This window comes from Propithecus coquereli, unplaced genomic scaffold (genome assembly GCF_000956105.1).
Source record: "Propithecus coquereli isolate 6110/MARCELLA unplaced genomic scaffold, Pcoq_1.0 Scaffold282, whole genome shotgun sequence".
Taxonomy (NCBI): domain Eukaryota; kingdom Metazoa; phylum Chordata; class Mammalia; order Primates; family Indriidae; genus Propithecus; species Propithecus coquereli.
Window position 1 is genome coordinate 1,438,581 of NW_012148419.1, and position 18,806 is coordinate 1,457,386.

At 32.8% G+C, this 18,806-nt stretch overlaps 1 protein-coding gene across 1 annotated transcript in view; it reads right to left on the reverse strand.

Moving 5' to 3' along the window:
- ZDHHC17 (zinc finger, DHHC-type containing 17) overlaps nucleotides 1-18,806 on the reverse strand; it is an 84,631-nt gene that overhangs the window by 3,924 nt on the left and 61,901 nt on the right. The window contains exons 11-16 of the mRNA XM_012648368.1: nucleotides 7,428-7,552; nucleotides 6,570-6,632; nucleotides 3,255-3,348; nucleotides 2,348-2,431; nucleotides 941-1,098; nucleotides 204-298 (exon numbers count right to left, since the gene is read on the reverse strand). Coding sequence (XP_012503822.1) covers nucleotides 204-298; nucleotides 941-1,098; nucleotides 2,348-2,431; nucleotides 3,255-3,348; nucleotides 6,570-6,632; nucleotides 7,428-7,552 — 619 coding nt within the window. The remainder of the gene's footprint in view (nucleotides 1-203; nucleotides 299-940; nucleotides 1,099-2,347; nucleotides 2,432-3,254; nucleotides 3,349-6,569; nucleotides 6,633-7,427; nucleotides 7,553-18,806) is intronic.

The window sequence follows — 18,806 nt, forward strand, 5'->3', positions numbered from 1 at the left end:
TCTGCAGAAATCTTAAATTCAATAGGATTTAAAAGCTATTTTACATACAGCTAAATAAAAGAAATATTCCCTATTTCATATCCTATTGCCTTACCCACAGACAACATTTCTCTTTGAAGTATTCACAAAATAATTACTGAATCTAGTTAGTAAGGTAATTTGCATGACAAGGGAAAATATTAGAGTTATAAATATGTACATACTTGAATGGGCTTTCAATAGATGTCGTTGTGACTTTAAAGTGCTTGTATCTTCTGGCATTCATTCTTTCATTTGTAGTAATACCTAAACATGATATCTAAGAGGTAAGAAAAAGTAAACCATTACTTGTTCTGAATATTTAATGTAAAAACAAGTTAATTCTCAAGAGGACTAGGATGGAGGAAAAAACAATAAAGTCTATTTTTGGTTTTCCATCAGATGGTATCATTTTGACTTTGTGAAAAGCAGCCAGTTCCATGGGAAAAATATTTGAAAACAGGTTACTTAGCATCATGCATGTGGACAGACACTACATCCACAGACAACTTCTCCATCGGCCTCTTTTAGAATGAGCTTTTAAAATATCCTTACTTTTTTACAAAACGCTTTTGAATAAATATCGATATCTGTGGATAATAAAATACCATTAAAATGAACACGAAGTTGATGGCATCATGAATCTAAGCTCACACATATCCAATTGGATGTATTTGACTCAGGAATAATAGAAATAAAAATTTTTGTTGAGAGAAGTACTGAAAATCAAAAGTTGCTACTATGAGAAGAGGAAGGAGTAGAAGAGGGCAGTAGAAAGGAAAAGTAAATTGAAAAATAAAATTAATCATTGAAAAGCAGGAATGGTTAGGGAGAGAATACATTATCATCTTTTAAGCAAGGAGCGAATTTTTAAGAGTTTTCAGTTAGTACACTAAAGAACAAATAATGCACTTGAACATACCTGGTACATCTGACACATGAGTAATACAGCCACCCACATGAAATGAAAAACACTGTTCAGAAACATCCAAAACATCCAAGGAGAGCATGTGGCAATCTGAGTAATATACGTCCAAAATCCATCCTTGGTGTAAGTGGTCTCACAGTGCAGACCCCAGTCTAAAACCAGAAGTATTCACATTTACTCAATATCACCCAAGAACCTCAAACAGGCATTTGCACTGGCATCACTTAGAGAATATAATCAACAGTCTAGATTTAATTGATGACATTCAATAGCAAATGTTTTTATACTCTTAAATAACCCCACATGTATCAGTGAAAGAACATAACGAAGAAATGGAAAAGCAATAGCCAATCTTTAAAAATATTTCTGTATCTTAAGAATAAACAGTAGTATTTGACTGGTATTGCAGACACACAATATTTTTTTTTTAAATCTTCTTTACACAAAGATGATACATGTAAGTGAGATTTTTGGGTGGAGTGGGAGGCATATAACATAACAGGATCACCTTGGTGAGGTGAGCTTTCTCTAATACAAAACCTCCTGCTCTTTGAAAGCTGCTGCCATGAAGTACTACTGTTATTGGCAGGAAAGTATTCTCTCTCAGGTGTGTTGGCTCAGAAATTAGGTCAAGCCCTGTGACCAAATCTATTTATCTCTATTTTAAGAGGTAGCCTCCTTTTGTTCTTGGGGCAATAACAGTGATTATTTTTAATATCTGTGAGGGTAGGAGGACCAGGAAATCATCTTTCCAATATTTATTTTTAAACTAGGATCTAATATGCTAAGCACCACAATGCCCTGAAGCATTATAACTAATATCTTCATTTAAACTCTTTCCAGATTGTGTTCTTAATGCAATAAAAACTCATCATTTCTTCTAAGGTACTAAAGCCACATGACTGAATTAAGGACATCTTATCTTTAAAAAGGTAACTTCTGATACATTCTAATATTCTCTAGTAGGCAATAATTGTATGTTACTTTTCAAAATATTTCATGTTCTGTGCAAACTTAACTTTATTTTCCCAACTGTTTGGAAAGAGAAGAACTAGCACAATCACTTAATCTACAAACTACTACAGTAAAACAAGCATGTGATGTGAAAAATGTCAGTGTGTTTTACCCAGAAGCTTTTCAAAGCCTATTAAATCAACATATTATTCAAACGACACAAGTATTAAAAGGTGGTCAACTGGTAATAACTGGTTGCTTATACTAAATGTTGAACGTATTTGATGGATCTATATCTCTTTTTTCCTTTGTGCTTCATAAGGTGTCCCAAAACATAATTTTCAGTTAAAAGACTTTTGTCATTATCATAATTTGTTAATATGGTAAGTATAATATAACATTCAAATATTTATGTTTTAATAAGGCAACAAACCAAATTGTACTTACAAGAAATACAACCATAAATCATCCAGCAGATCATAAAAAGCAAGAAGAATAGGTAGCCCATAAAATATCTATGGTTGCCTGCACCTACAGAACAACACAGAAGCAATATTTTTTTAGCTAAGAAAAAACAACTGGTAATACACTTTTGAGGGGTATGCCATGAAAGGTGTGATCACATACATAATGATTTTATAAAATGGTTTTCAAGAAAATATTTTAATAAGAATGCTTATAATTACACACAAAGATGTGATGACTACAAAGATGTTCATTCTGAAGGCAAAAGAGTTCCAAAAAAACAAATAAATCACAATTCTGATCTTTAATCCTGTTCTTTGCTTTGTGAGGTTTAAACTAACCCTACTTTATCTTTCTTTTTATAAACTTTATAATTCAACTTTTCAAAGTCTTCTCCCAAACGGTTACACAATCTTTGTAATGTTTCCCCTCTGTCACCTCATAAAATCTCCAGGGCCGTCTCTCAGAGCCCTTAGCTACTACACCACTCTTGAACACCGAAGTGTGTGCAATTCTTATCTGTCATTCCTCTGTGCCTCTGTACGTACATCATGTCAAATATTATTGCCTTACTTTCTCTAGTTTAATTAAAAATCAGTATTATTTGCCTCCTATCAATTTCATTGTTACCCGAAGGAGAAAGTAGGGAAGAGCAGGCACCAGAGAGATAGAGAAATGATAGAGAAATGGTATCAATCATCTCCACACACTGGTTTTGTAACATTCCACACCCCTCCCCACCCACCCAAGTTGCTGTTTTGTCAACCAGAAGATAATTGGGGGAATAAGAGGTGCTGGAATAAACTTTCTATTATCAATATTGTATTTTATCAGTTACGTAAAGGAACTTAAGTGAATGATTTATTTAGAAATTTCCAATATAACTTACCTACACAATTACCCACCCACGGGCAATGATGGTCAAATTTCGCTATACAGCGGTTGCACACACCACAATGTTTGGACCTTACTGGTTTCCGTATCTGTTAATAGGCACGTTAAAGGATTATGAAAGACATTATACTAAGGAAAGCCAAACAGTTATTTTCTCAAAATATACTTATTAAAAAACTATATTTTTTTAAAACGTTATACCAAGGTTTCCAAATGAATAAATTCAAACAAAAATCACTAATATTTTGTTTAATGAAATTCAACTGCAACCACAACGACTAAAAGGGTAAGCCTACTCCAGAATATAAACTTTTTATATATATATATTTTTAATTTTATTTTAGTATATTATGGGGGTACAAATGTTTAGGTTACATATATTGCCTTTGCCCCGCCCAAGTCAGAGCTTCAAGTGTGCGCACTGCACCTGTTAGGTGTGAATATACCCATCCCTTCCTCCCTGCTCCAGAATATAAACTCTTAAGCATGGACGAAAACCATCACTTTACAAAAATAACTACTAAGAATTAAAAACCAATTTGATATTATGATGAATGATACTATATTTAATTTACATTCCCCAAATTTCTGAATAATAAAAACATATCACTTTCCAGGCTTCTAAATTATGTCTCATTATTAATGATTAATGGTCATGATACTGGTTGCTATTTAATAAAAGTGTTTCTTATTAAAATGAAGATCAGCTTAGAAGTGAATAAAGGAAGCTTTTAAAATTCAAAATCATTAATACATGTCTTCCCCCAAATTAACAAAGCCAGCAAGAAACAGTAAGTGTACACATCTATTTCTCTTTATTATAATAATGAAGTGCCTCCCAAGATCTCAGATTAAGCATTTTCCTTGCTGAAATGCATGACCATGTCTAAGAAAGTAGAACATGCTTAAGAGGTTTAGATAGTCACTATTTCTTGTAGAAAAAACATAAAATCCATTATTCAGCTCTTGACAGGCAATAAATAATTCATGTTTATGATGTCTCTTTTAAGTGTTTTGAAATGTTTTTTACCCTACATTACTCTAAATCAGCCAAGTGAATACAAGAACTCATTGGTGATCTTCAAAGGGCTGGCAGTCCCAATGATGGATATATGATAAGAGCTAGAGTTATGAACTCATGCCAGAAACAAAATTTATAACACCTTCATTGGTGTTTCAACAAAAGCACTGCCATTTCCTCATTACTATGCATAAGGTTATACACTATATTGAGGTACCAGGTAAAAGGCATAGGGGGACTGTGCAGTTCTTATATTTACAAAATGATCTGTGGACCAAAGAGAAGGGGGCTATTCATCACCACAGATGTGAGACTAAATCTACTACAGGGAATGCAGTGGGATATATCAAGCAACTTCTACCCTTACTTCCAACCCTTTGGGCAACACTAGTTGAAAAGCTGTTCAACAGACTGATCGGTTAAGCAGCGATGTGCTCTGAAGTTTACTGAATGTAACAGTCTCCTTGGTTGACTTACAAAGTAATTCATTTTTAGAAAACTCTGATCTACATGTGTCTATTTATCAAAGTGAAGCATTCCCATATAATGACAACTACCTCTGTCAATTTGAATCATTTCGTAATAGGATATGCTCTTTATTTTATAACAAGGAATTATCTAAAGTACATGGCTTATAACATAATATATAATCAAATAGTTAAACTATGATGACGAAAATAGTCTTGTTTTTGCCATGAGATATTTACCTAACAATGAAACTCCTATCTCTACTGAGTGACAATATAAATAATTTGTTTGCCATATGGCAAGTATATCAGCATTGCATACTTGGCTTTGTGGAACAGAATATTATTTTCACAGAACAGCAGTCTATCAAAACATTCTAGACGATAAGAAAAGAATATGAATCTTGGAAATTACCCATTGTAAAGCAGAGAAACAAGAACCTTTTTAAATAATGCCTGAATATACAAAAGAATCCAGTCAGTATCCTAAAGTTGCTACCCAAAATAAAGCAGCATATATTCTGAATATCCAAAATTGTAACTGGTCAAAGAACACTAAGTGAAATAACTTAAAAAGAATTTGTAGGCTGGGCACGGTGGCTCATGCCTGTAATCCTAGCACTCTGGGAGGCTGAGGCGGGCAGAATGTTTGAGCTGAGGAATTCGAGACCAGCCTGAGCAAGAGCGAGACCCTGTCTCTGCTAAAAATAGAAAGAAATTAGCTGGACAGCTAAAAATATATAGAAAAAATTAGTCAGACATGGTGGCACATGCCTGTAGTCCCAGCTACGCGGGAGGCTGAGGCAGGAGGATTGCTTGAGCCCAGGAGTTTGAGGTTGCTGTGAGCTAGGCTGACGCCACGGCACACTAGCCCGGGCAACAGAGTGAGATTCTGTCTCAAAAAAAAAAAAGAATTTGTAGAACTAGAATTCTGTTTCAAAACTCATTCTGTAACCCTGAACCTATTATTAATAAAATGTTAAGACATCAGTTCACTTGCAATATATAATTTAAAGGTATGAAAGAGCATTTGGTTTCATGTATGATTTGAGGACATCTCAATTGTCATGTAGAAAAATATGACTTAACCACTGTGGCAGCCTATAAATTGCTCACAAATACTAACTATAAAAGCTAAGCAGAAAATAACTAAAACAGTATTCTATAGAAAACTGATACCTATAATAATAAAATAAACAATGTCAATATTACTATACCTTACTCCATAAATAAATACTACTTAATTCCATATATATGTCGTTGCCTATGGACCTGGTTGAAGATGACCACTTTAAAAATAATAAAATACTGTTCAAAGTTGCATAAACACTCTAATACAGACAAAAACTATTCAAATTGAACTTGTTTGGAGGCCATGTTGTCTTAAAAGTTATTAATATCTAATGGATTTTCTCACTGTGACTTTTAAATACAAGAACAAATTTTCTCAAAATGTAGTTAAGAAAACAACCTCATAGGGAATCATAGTAAACCTTTGATTTTAAATACTTTATTACTTAGTTTTTACTTTACTGAGTTACGTTTTAAGGGAAAAAGAATGAGAATGAATATGAATAAATGGCACCTCTGAATGAGAAATGTAATCAAGATCTACCATCAGGGAGAATAAACACATAGGGAAGGAGATATCTTTTGACCATCTTTCCTCTTGTACCATTCTAAATGGTACTTTGGTGGGGGGCGGGGGGGATGAAAATGTGTGTTTAGCAAAAGAATTCTTCTCCTTGTTCCCCATACTCTCTATGCTATGCCACTGTCAGGAGGAAGAGGAGGGAGGAAAGAACAAAGAAGAAAATACTACCAAGCAGGTACTGCAGAATATACTGAGGTCCAGACTTCCTGTCTCTGCAAGTTCAACTATTGTCTGTGAATTAAAAAAAATAGTCATTTTATTCAAAACTGAACAAAGCTTACCAACTCTTTTACTATCACTATGAATCAATAAATATGATGTTCATCATCAATTGACCCATGTTTTCAGCTCAAAAGAAATAAAATCTTTTGTTCATTTACTTCTATGTTACAGTACAAATACTGAAAAACATAAGGGTAGCTATGTCTATGCAGCTCAGAAAAGGAGGATTAGACCATAAGAATTTGCCATTGTCTTAGTCTACTGTGGACAAGAAAAATTCAAGATTTGTTGTTTTTAGAGACTCAATAAAACAGCTCTTAAAATAATCTAAAATGCCTCCAAGTCTAATTCTCTAAATACACGACATTCTTTAGATTATAAATTTGGTTTCCCAAGTACCTTGGTTATAGAAAAGGGGTGCCCTGGATTGTATGTATAAATATTTAGTTACTGGAATCATATACTGGCCTTCTAGTTTATATGGTTGTTCAACAAATACCTACTAAATGCATACTATTTCCTGGGGATTTTCAGAGATGTTTAAGATACTACATTCACCCCTCAAAGCAATCATGGTATCCTTATAAGGGAGAGAAACATGAAATTATTAAATGTCATGGAAGTGTAAGGACAGGCTTCACAAGAGCACCAAGGGTGAGCACCAAATAAAATATATATCATCTCAATTTAGTTTAAAACTTCTTTATATTCTAAAAGACAGTTTCTTCTAATATCTGCTACAAATTCTATAAATACTGATAATTTGACAGCCAAACCCATGTGACTTAGATTATATCTTGCTACCTTTTTCTTTTGCTCTTCTGTAGCTTTAATAATCCCTGGATCTGATTTCCAAGATTTTCCAAAATTGTAGAAAAGTGCAACACTATTGGCAAGGAATGGAAGATGGATAAATAAAAAGTTGAGATGTGCCTGAAGTTAAGGAATCTAAAGAAGCAATGATAAATGAGTTACTATTATATATAAATCTATAATCCATAAAATTTTACAACAAAATACCTACCAACCAAAAATATACAAGCTGTTTTTCATCAAAATATTTTCCCCTTACAACTAAATGTAAAAAGTAATAATGTGACTTCTTTATAAACTTTAAATCATGTACACTGATCTGACATTTTAAAAGTCAGTGAAGATAGTAAAAATTTAGTGAATACTTAATTTTTAAATGGCCAATATTTCTTTTGACAAAAATGAAGGTATTTCTCATGTTCAAAGTTATTAACATATACTTTACATATATGCATTAAAATCTTTACATATCTACCAAACAATGATAAAAAGATTGCTTTTAACTATAAGAAAGTAGAAAAAGAAAAATTCTCCTCTTTGCCTTTTTTGAACACACTGAAGTTGACATTAATTTCAAAAAAGATACTTTTAAACTTGCTTAAAACAGAAAGAATTTCTAGGTTCACTTTTTTCTATCACATAAAAATATAAGAAATGTACTCGGCATTTATAAATTTAAGTGAATAATCAAAAACTATTTTAAATAACACTGAAAAATATAGCAATATTGCTAGAGCAATACACTTCTGAGACACGAAACAGCTGGTATACTCGAAGACCATTCTGAAGACTTTATATAGATCTAAATATTGCACAAGAATTTCACAAGAGTTTTGACATTATCATGTATACACATTTTTTACATTTCTCATGAAGCCCAGACAGAAAAAGAACAGCTTTTTAAATTAAATCATCCTATATTTGATTGGTAAATACCAAATCACCAAATAACCACCTAAAATACAGGAGAAACAAAGGAAGAAGAAAAAGAATTAGTTATCATCACCAGCCATTTTCAAAAGTGATTTATTTCTCTTTCCCTTTTTTCTTCAGTCCCCTATCTTCCCTAACTTTTACCATCCTTATTCTACAAAATGTACTGGTATAGCCACCAGAGAGCAAGAATTCAAATTTTCAGCTGTTCCAACTCCAGCTCTTGAGAATAAAGTGTGCAAAAGAATGCTGAACCCTAGCATTACTCAGGGGCAGCACCTTTATTTATCACAACAGTTTTGAAAAGGTGTAAATAAATAGGTCAGGATAACTTGGATTAAATTTGCAGGGGGCCAGCTAGCAGCTCAATATATGACTACATATGTGAAAGAGATATTCCAGAATTAAATATCAGATGAACTTAAGAATTTCTTTGCTTGCTCTTTAATGGTAAAGAGATTACATATCTTCAAATGGTAGTGTGAACTTAACTTTAGCAATAGGTTAGACAAGCTAATTTTAAAAATTTAAATGAAATAGGCACTGACTACAAATAGCATGGTTGTTTTTGGTGTTAATATGATTATTAGAGACAATGAGAAAGCACTAAAAAAGCATAAAGGCAAAAACAATAATTCTACAAGCTAGCAATAATTTCTTTCAATTTTGGTATTCTGTATTTTAAATCATAATCAAATCATGTATTTAAATATTAAGATTAACAAAATAATAAATAACACATTAATTACCAACTATGTGCCATTTAAGCAGCACAAAAACACTATTATAAATCCTGATAGCCCCACTTTACAGATTATAAAACTGAGGCATAGGCTAAATTGTCCAAGATTACAGACTGAGTTAGAAGTAAAGCAAGTATTAAAACCCAGTTTCTCATTATCGGTGCTATTCTGCCTCTCCAAAGTAATTTCCTAGGTCAATAAATATTGACCTAGGAAACAATATCTTTAGGTATAAACATTTTTTATACACACACACTTTTATACTGCTACATTATTTTCCAGATAGATATACCAATTTATAACCCCACCGGCAACACTGACTGCTTGATTAGTACATTTGCATTAGCACTAAAGAAAAAATGTTGCCAATTGTAGAGGCAAAAGAAGCATTATTTTATTGTTTAATTTATGTTTATGCTTATATGCTTAAAAAGTCCTCCAATTAAAGATAAAACAAATATTAATTATCAATGTTTTCATTTGAATGCTTATAGAATCATTTTTTACATTTAACTCTCTAAACTATTCAGATGTTATTCTGATGCCTAGTATGAACTGCAGCTCTAACTTTAAAGAAATCTATCTAACTAGACTTTCAAGTTAGGAGTATATAGAATGAAATTCACACACTAAATTTCTTTACCCAACAAAATCTACCAAAAACAGTAAATCAAACACATCAACATCAACTGCCTCCCAAAATATTAGCAACAACTTTGGAAAGGGGAACAATCCACACTATACCATAAAGCTCATAACTGAAAGCCAAAGAATGAAAATGATTCTGGTAAGGCAGGTTGCCTAGGGTAGCTATTAATCCTGCTTCCACCTGTACAAGTATTAATAGTATGAAAAACTGCAGATGAGCACTCTGATCAATCCCACCCTGGCCCTCTGCTATGGACTAATTGTGTCCCCTCAAAACTCATATGATGAAGCCCTAACCCCCAATGTGACTGCATCTGGAAACAGGGTTTTTTAGGAGGTAATTATGGTTAAATGAGGTTTCAATGGTGGGACCCTAATCCAATAGGACTGTGGCCTTCTAAGAGGAAAAGACAGAATTCTCTTACTCTTTGTTCTTGCCATGTGAAGACACAGCAAGAAGACAGTCATCTGCAAGCTAGAAGAAAGTCCTCACTAGAACCCAACCATGCTGGCACCCTGATCTCAAGCAAGCAGCCTCCAGAACCACGGGAAAATAAATTTCTGTTGTTTAAACCACCAGTATATTGTTATGGCAGCCTGAGTTAACTAATTAATACACATTCTCACTTCTCGGCCCACTCAACTGGAGGAAAAAAATTGAAATGGTGAGTAGATAATTTTAACAAGTCAAGAAAATCCCTTGAGAAACATAAGTCCCTGAGTACCACTGCATAGTTTCCACTAAGTATCAAAGACATACCAAGGCTTGTCATTAATAAGGTAACTTAATTAAATTGAGGGGGTGGTTGGTGGGGGATAATTCCAACATCATTCTATCTCTAAGGCTAGTTAGAATGGAACCTCAGGCAGAACTTTAACAAGATCTTAAAAAACAGCTAAACCCAGGTTCCTTAGCAAGAACTTACAACTGAGCTCTCTTTTTTCCTCAGGCTACAGAAAACCAGATAGAAATTTAGCCAAACTGTAGCACTGAAGAGATATCCTGGTACCATAGAGGATAAGAAAAACTTCAAGATTTATTCCATAGTACACCAGAGAAAACAAAAAAGTCTGAATAAATTTGCCTAAGTTAATTGTGAACACGATGAAAGATGAAAAGAAATGGTATAACAACTATGCGAGCATACTTAAAAGAAAAAATCAAATGAGAAAAAAGGTGCACAACATTAACAAAGCAAAGAACCCAGTCTGAAAAACCTAAGGACAAAGGCAAATTAACCAAAAATGTTTCATAATTAAATTAAATATGAGTCCCATAAGAGATTAGAGATGAGGTGATGCAACAATTAGAACCACATGAAAAGGGTAATTCTATAAATAAGAAAACAGAGACCAAACAAAATCATTACATAACAAATGAACTAAAAATTTATAAAGATAAATACAAGGAGCATAAAAACACGATGACAATCACAGCAAATGAGGAAAAGGACAAAACAATAATTAGAGATCAGAACACAGATAATAGTCAAAGATAATTCAACATATGGATAATTTTATCCCTGAAGTAGGAAACAGAAAAGAATTCAGAGATTGTAATACAGAAAAATTTCAGAAAAAGATGAAGGAAAACCTTCATTTTCGCATATTATATACACAATATACAAATAAAATCTCCATTTTACATACTGCATACTGAAAAGACATACTGTATAGTAAGAAAATCTCAGGGACAATGATTAACATCCTCTGAAATATACTGGTTGTTTTTCAATCTCAGTGATAAAGAATGTCCTCCTTAGTAAAAATTTTTTTTAATATCTTTTAAAATATGTTGCTGAACTGCTAGTAGAGTAAGAGAACCCCTTAGAGACCAGACATAATAAATAAGTACAAATCTAGAGGTAAATTGGTTCTGAAATTTCATGTCCACTCTGAGATTTCTCTATCCCTATATGCAAAATGCTGTTTACAAGAGACATTTCTAAAATTTAATGTCATAGTAAGGCTTAAAGCAAATACTAATTAAAATAAAATAGTCATTGTTGATGCTTTTTACCTTGGATCACTACATATTGATACAAGGTTCAATTCATTAGAAAGAAATAATTCTAAACCTATATGCAATTAACAATGTAACTCTAAAATATGTAAAACAAAAACTGACTGAACCACAAAAAGAAACCGACAAACACAGTGGGAGATTTTAACACAACTCTCTCAATAACTGATACTGCAAATAGGTAAAAATTTAGTAAAGATATACTGACTTGAGCAACCCAATTATTAAGCTTGATTTTACATATAAACTTAAGCTAAAATAGTACATAAAGTGTTACTTTTTAACCTTAAATGTTTCTAAAGTGTTACTTTTGAATCTTAATGAAAACTAAAGGATTAAATTAATTAAGAAGTTAGAGAAAAAAATGAACAAGTAGACAAAAAGAAATAAAAATTATTGAAAGTGAAAATAAATAGAAAGGAGTTAACCTAAAGTTGTATCTTCGAAAAATCTAATAAAATAGATTAACTAAAAAATGGACAGTCCTAATTAATACAAGGAATGAGAAAAGAGACATGGTGTCGAGCTTAAAAAACAGAGAAAAATGTAGCACATTTGAAAACAGAAGAGATGGACAAATCCCCAAAATATGTTATCTATAAAGTTGAGTCAAATAATGCATATATTATAAAATTCTTCAACAAATTATAAAATTAACCTATAAATAATAAAGAAATTGAGTAGTAGTTAAAAAAAAAAATAAAAAAAAACCACTTCATGTAAAGCAAAAGCAAACCCCAGGCTAAAATGATTTTATAAAGTCTAATAAACTTTTAAGAAATCAATAATTTCAACTAATCCAAACCTTTTTAAAGAATATAAAAAGGAGAATAATTCTCCACCCATTTTATGAGGCTGATATCATCCTGGTATCAAAACCTAACAAAGACATTAAAAAAATTATAAGAAATCTAATTTACAAATGTAATATACAAAACTAGTAAAAATTTAATCCAGCAATGTATAGAAAGACATTATACTCAAGTATGTTTATTCTAGATATGCATAAGTGGTTTGACATTAGAAAAATCTATTATTATTAAATATTAAAAGATTAAAGAAAAAACTATATACAACTCACAAAAGGCCAAAAAAACAGGGTGGGGGACAGGAAGGGAGGTTATCTATAATATCCAAATAAAACATCACACTCAATGATGGAATTCCTTTTAAAATCAGGAACAAAAAGAGGATACCTATTCTGTGTCTATTCCACAGTGCACTGATATCTAGCTAAAGCAATAAGATCAGTAAAGGAATTAAATAATATAAAGAGTAGAAAGAAAACCAAAAATTCTGTATTTATACATAATGATTATTCATATTATAAATCCAAAAAAACCTCAATTTGAAATAATAAAAGACTTTAGCAAGGTTGTTGAAAATAATCAATTATTATTACATTTCTATTATTATTATTAGTCAACTATTATTACATTTCTATATACCAGATACAATTAAAATTTTAAAAAGATTCATAGTAGAAAAAAATTTAAATTCTTAGAAATAAATCTAACAAGTAGAATAGACTTCTACATAAGAAATTACATGACTTCGGCTGGGCACGGTGGCACACACTTGAAATCCCAACACTTTTGGAGGTCGAGGTGGGGGGACTGCTTGAGGCCAGGATTCAAGACCAGGTGAACAACATAGCAAGACCCTATCTCTACAAAAAATTTGTTAAACAATTAGTTGGGTGGTGGTGGCACACACCTGTAGTCCCAGCTACTTGGGAGACTGACACAGGAGGATCACCTGAGCCCAGGAGTTTGAGGTTGCTGTGAGCTATGACAACGCCACTGTACTCTAGCCCAGGTAACAGAGTGAGACCTTGTTTCAAAAAAAAATTAAAAAAAAAATAAATAAAAATTATATGACTTGATTAAAAAAACAAAGGTCTAAATATCAAAAAGTAGTCACTTTCTCTAAATCAATCTACGGTTTAAATAGAATTTCAATCAAAACTGCATTAGGCTTTTTCAGAACTTAAAGAGCTGATTCTAAAAAACTTAAATGGAAGAACAAAAGGCTAAAAAAAAATAAAGCTAAGACTTCTCTGAGAAATAACAAACTTAGGAAAACTGCCCTTCCCAGCTATCATAATTTAAGAACAAAGCTATAATAATAAGCTTCTACAGTATGAGTACAGGCAGACAGATCAATAAATCGAATAAAGTATCTACGAAACTTGATAAATATCAAAGTTGAGAATGCAACTGAGTGAAGAAAAGGTATGCCGGAATGATGGGCTCTCCAGTGGGGAAAAGGGAAGATATTGATCCCTCCCCTCACATCATTCATTTACAGTAGTCGAATGCACATGATCAAAAACATAAATAAGACAATACCTTTAATGACCTCAGAATGTGTGCATGAAAAAAGATATATAAATATTTATAGCAATATTGTTGGAATTCATGAAAGGTGATGATTGGATATCTGAAAATAAGTATTAAAAAGCTGAGGGTATTAAAAGGAAACTGGAAGAGACACACAGAAAATTGGAGAAGTCTCACAAGTAACCTACAGGGAAAAATGCATAAAAGGAAAATGCATAGGAGAATGGAGAAAATGATAATTCTGCACATTCTTGATTTTTATATATGTAATCACCCCAATTTCTAGACATTATTCACATCTTTTTTGGATTTAGAGAAACTTAATTTAGCTTAAAATCAAATTGAAAAATAACATTTTCAGATATAAAATTCCCAATAACCTACTATTAATATTTCAAAAGTGGTGCCAACACAATAAAACTGTGGTCACCAATCCCTGGGCTGCAGACTGGTACCGGTCCAGGCCTGTTAAGAACTGCGTGCACAGCAGGAGGTTAGTGGCAGCTAGTGAGCAAAGCTTCATCCATACTTACAGCCGCTTCCCATCACTCACATCACTGCATAAGTTCCATCTTCTGTCAGATCAACAGCATTAGATTCTCATAGGAGTGCAAACTCCACTGTAAACTGCACATGCGAGGGATCTAGGTTGCGCGCTCCTTCTGAGAATCTAATGCCTGATGATCTGAGGTAGAGCTGAGGCAGTGACGCTAGTGCTGGGGAGCAGCTGCAAATACAGATTATCATCAGCAGAGAGGTTTGACTGCACAATAAATGTAATGTGCTTGAATCATCCTGAAACCATCCCCTCACCATGGAAAAATTGTCTTCCATGAAACTGGTCCCTGGTATCAAAAAGGCTGGGAACTGCTGCAATAAACCACTGACTATACTGGCTATGTCAGTGGATTCTAGAGTTGTTGTTTAATTATTACAAAAGAAACGTGGCCAGTGGGAAAAAAATTTCAAATAAATAGATAAGAAACAAAGTCACTCATTAGTCCAATACCCAGAGATAACCACTGCTGAAATTATATATACTCATTCCTACCTCTTTTCCTTTCTGCATTTTAAAATTAGAACCACTCTGTAAATATAATTTAGTATTTTTTAATTCATCCTACCTTATAACTTAAGTCTTAGAAAACCATTTGTTATTTAATACCATTCCATATATAGCATAACTGATAAAACCATCCCCCTATTTAGGATGGATATTCAGATTGTGTCCATCTTTTCCCTACTATAAATAACACTATGAGAAATATCCTTGCAAATAAATCTTTGATCGTATGATCCTGTATATATGATTAAGAGATCAAGGGTATTTTTAAAGATCTTTCTATGGGTTGCCAAACTGATTTCCAGGACGTTTTACAAACTTAAAATTATGTGCAGAATATAATATAAGGACATCTGAAGATACACTGAATCAGGTCAGAAAGCTGAGTCCTACAACAAACTCTTGGTAATTATTAACACCTACCTCTATGACTTGGAGCAAAATATACAATGTCTCTGAGCCTCAATCTTTCCATCAGTTAGAAAATAGCATTAAGATTTGTGTGGGGTCTTTTTTTTTTAATCTCAAAGAATTATTCTGAGAACCAAGTAAAATAATATAACTGAGGAAACTATAAACCAAAAAGCACTGAATAAATATAAGGTGTATGGGGAGATAATTACTTAATGAACACTAAGTAAAAACTTATTTATTAAAACAAATAGTTTATATCAACATAAAATTCATTATTACCATAAAAACGCTTAGTAAGTAACACATTAAGCTGGGTATCACAGGAAAGCAAAACAAAATTTATGCACTTGATCCTCACACCTACTTGCTAAAATTTATTTGTAACCCCAAAAAGCAATATGCACGGCACTTTTCACTCATTCAGTGGACGTGAACAAGGCAGCGGAAAAATTTGAGTCACCCAATGCGTCCATTCTCAACTGACATTGAACAAGGCAACATTCTGACTTCTTATTTTAGTTCTCATACTGTAAACAAGTATCCTTTTCGTGGTTTATTTAATGCCACATTTTTGTGCTTTCAGTTGATTTTGCTGTTTAAAAGGGCCCTGAAGTGCAATGTTCCTAAGCACAAAGAGGCTGTGATGTGTCTTACAGAGAAAACATACAGGTTAGGTAAGCTTATTTAGGTGTAAGTTATAGTGCTCTTGATCGTGAGTTCAATGTATATTAAGTAAGGTTTTTTTCAAACAGAAACACATGAAAAACAAGGTTATATACTGACTGGTTGATGAAAATGTTGTGATCTGTCTTGTAGGACCCTAACCCTGTATTTCCCTTAGGAACAATGGTTCAGTACTTTCTATTATAAGTTAGCGCTTGCAGCAACTTTCTAAAATATAACTACTGAGAATAATGAAAATCGACTGTAATTCTACTTTTCAAAACTAATCTAAATCAGTTTCAATAATATATGTTGCCCTGAGTTGCAAGAAGAAAATGGTAGAAGAGAAAAGAGGTTAGGACATGAAGAGAGGTAGTCCTGGGCAATTAAGATGGAAATCAAAAGATTTTTCGAACTGAACAACAATCATGACACAAGCATTCAAACCTATGGGATACAGTAAAAGTAGTGTTAACAGGGAAGTTCATCGCCTTAACTGTTTACATCAAAAAGACAGAAAAATCACAAATTAACAACCTAAAGTCACACCTCCAGAACTATAAAAAGAAGAAAGAACTAAACCTAAAACTAGTAGAAGAAATAACAAATTTCAGAGCAGAACTAAACAAATTGGAAAAAAAAAAAAATACAAAGAATCAACAAAACAAAAACTTGGTTCTTTGAAAAGATAAACAAAATCAATACACCACTAGCTAGATCAACCACAAATAGAAAAGAAAGGACCCAAATAAGCTCAAACAGAAATGAAAAATGAGACATTAGTACTGATACCACAGAAATACAAAATATCACCCATGAATACTATTAAAATTTCCATGGACACAAGCTAGAAAGTCTAGAGGAAATGGATAAATTTTTAAAAACACACAATCTTCCAAGCTTGAATCAGGAACAAATAGAAACCCTGAACAGATCAATAACAAGTAATGAGATTGAAATCTTAATAAAAAATGCTCCCAATAAAAAAAAAAAAACAAAACCCTGGACCAGATGGAGTCACAGCCAAATTCTACCACCACACCTACAAAAAAGAATTGGCACCCATTCTACTGAACTGTTCCACATCGAGAAGGAGAAAATCCTCCCTAACTTATTCTATAAAGTATCACCCTGATACCAAAGCCAGGAGATGACACAACAAAAAAAGAAACCTACAGACCAATATCGCTTATGAACATAGATGCAAAAATCTTCAACAAAAAATACTAGCAAATCAAATTCAACAGCACATCAAAAAGATAATCTACCATGATTAAGTGGGATTCATCCCAGGGATGCAGGATGGTTCAATATACATACACAAATTAATAAATGTGATTTACCATATAAACAGAAGTAAAAACTAAGACCATATGATCATCTTATTAGATGCAGAAAAAGCATTCGATAAAATCAGGCACCCCTTCAGGATAAAAACCTTCAACAAACTAGGCACAGAAGGAACATCCCTCAAAATTATAAAAGCCATATATGACAAACTCATGGTCAACATCATATTAAACAGGGAAAAGTTGAAAGCATTCCCCCCTAAGAACTGGAACAAGACAAGAATGCCCACTGTCACTACTTCCATTCAGCATAGTACTGTAAGTCCTAGCCAGAGCAATCAGGTAAGAGAAAGAAAAAAAGGCCATCCAAATTGGGAAAGAGAAGGTCAAGCTATCCCTGCTTGCTGACAATATGATCTTATACCTAGAAAACCCTAAAAACTCCACCAAAAGGCTTGTAGAATTGATAAATTCAGTAAAGTTTCAGGTTACAAAAATGAATGTACACAAATCAACAGCATTTCTATAAACTAAATTAGATTTAAAAGTCATGCATAAATAACATGCACTTATTTAATACTTGTTACATGTCAAATGTGTCCTCAGGTGTTCATCTTCTCTGGTACTCTATGAAACAGTACTACCATCAACCCTCTTTTACAGATAGGTAAGTATAAAGCTTGTTATTCTCAAACTACAATTTTTATTTGAAAAATTAACAAATGCAATTTACTCAATGAATTTAAAAAATGAAATATATACCAATCCATTTTAAAAGCAGAATTCTTCAAATAAGTCAAGTTAAATAGACTTGATTGTCCTGGCCTTCCCTGCAAAATCTCTCTCTCATATTCCTAATTCCCCAGCTTTGGAAACTTGCATAGCTATTTTATATTATATCCACATAAAGGGGGGAAAAAGGAAAAAATTCAAATTATATAATACACTCTAACATTAAGTTTTCACTATTAAGTTATTCATAATTTACTAAATTTCCTGCTTCTAAGCACTAATCCACAGATTAGGAGTACAACAGGTTAAAATTATTTAGAGATGTGAATCTTAGTTTTTTCCCTTGAACACAAATTTTTCTTTTTTTTTTCTTTTTTTTTTTGAGATAGAGTCTCACTCTTTTGCCCAGGCTAGAGTGCCGTGGCATGAGCCTAGCTCACAGCAACCTCAGACTCCTGGGCTCGAGTGATCCTCCTGCCTCAGCCTCCCGAGTAGCTGGGACTACAGGCATGTGCCACCA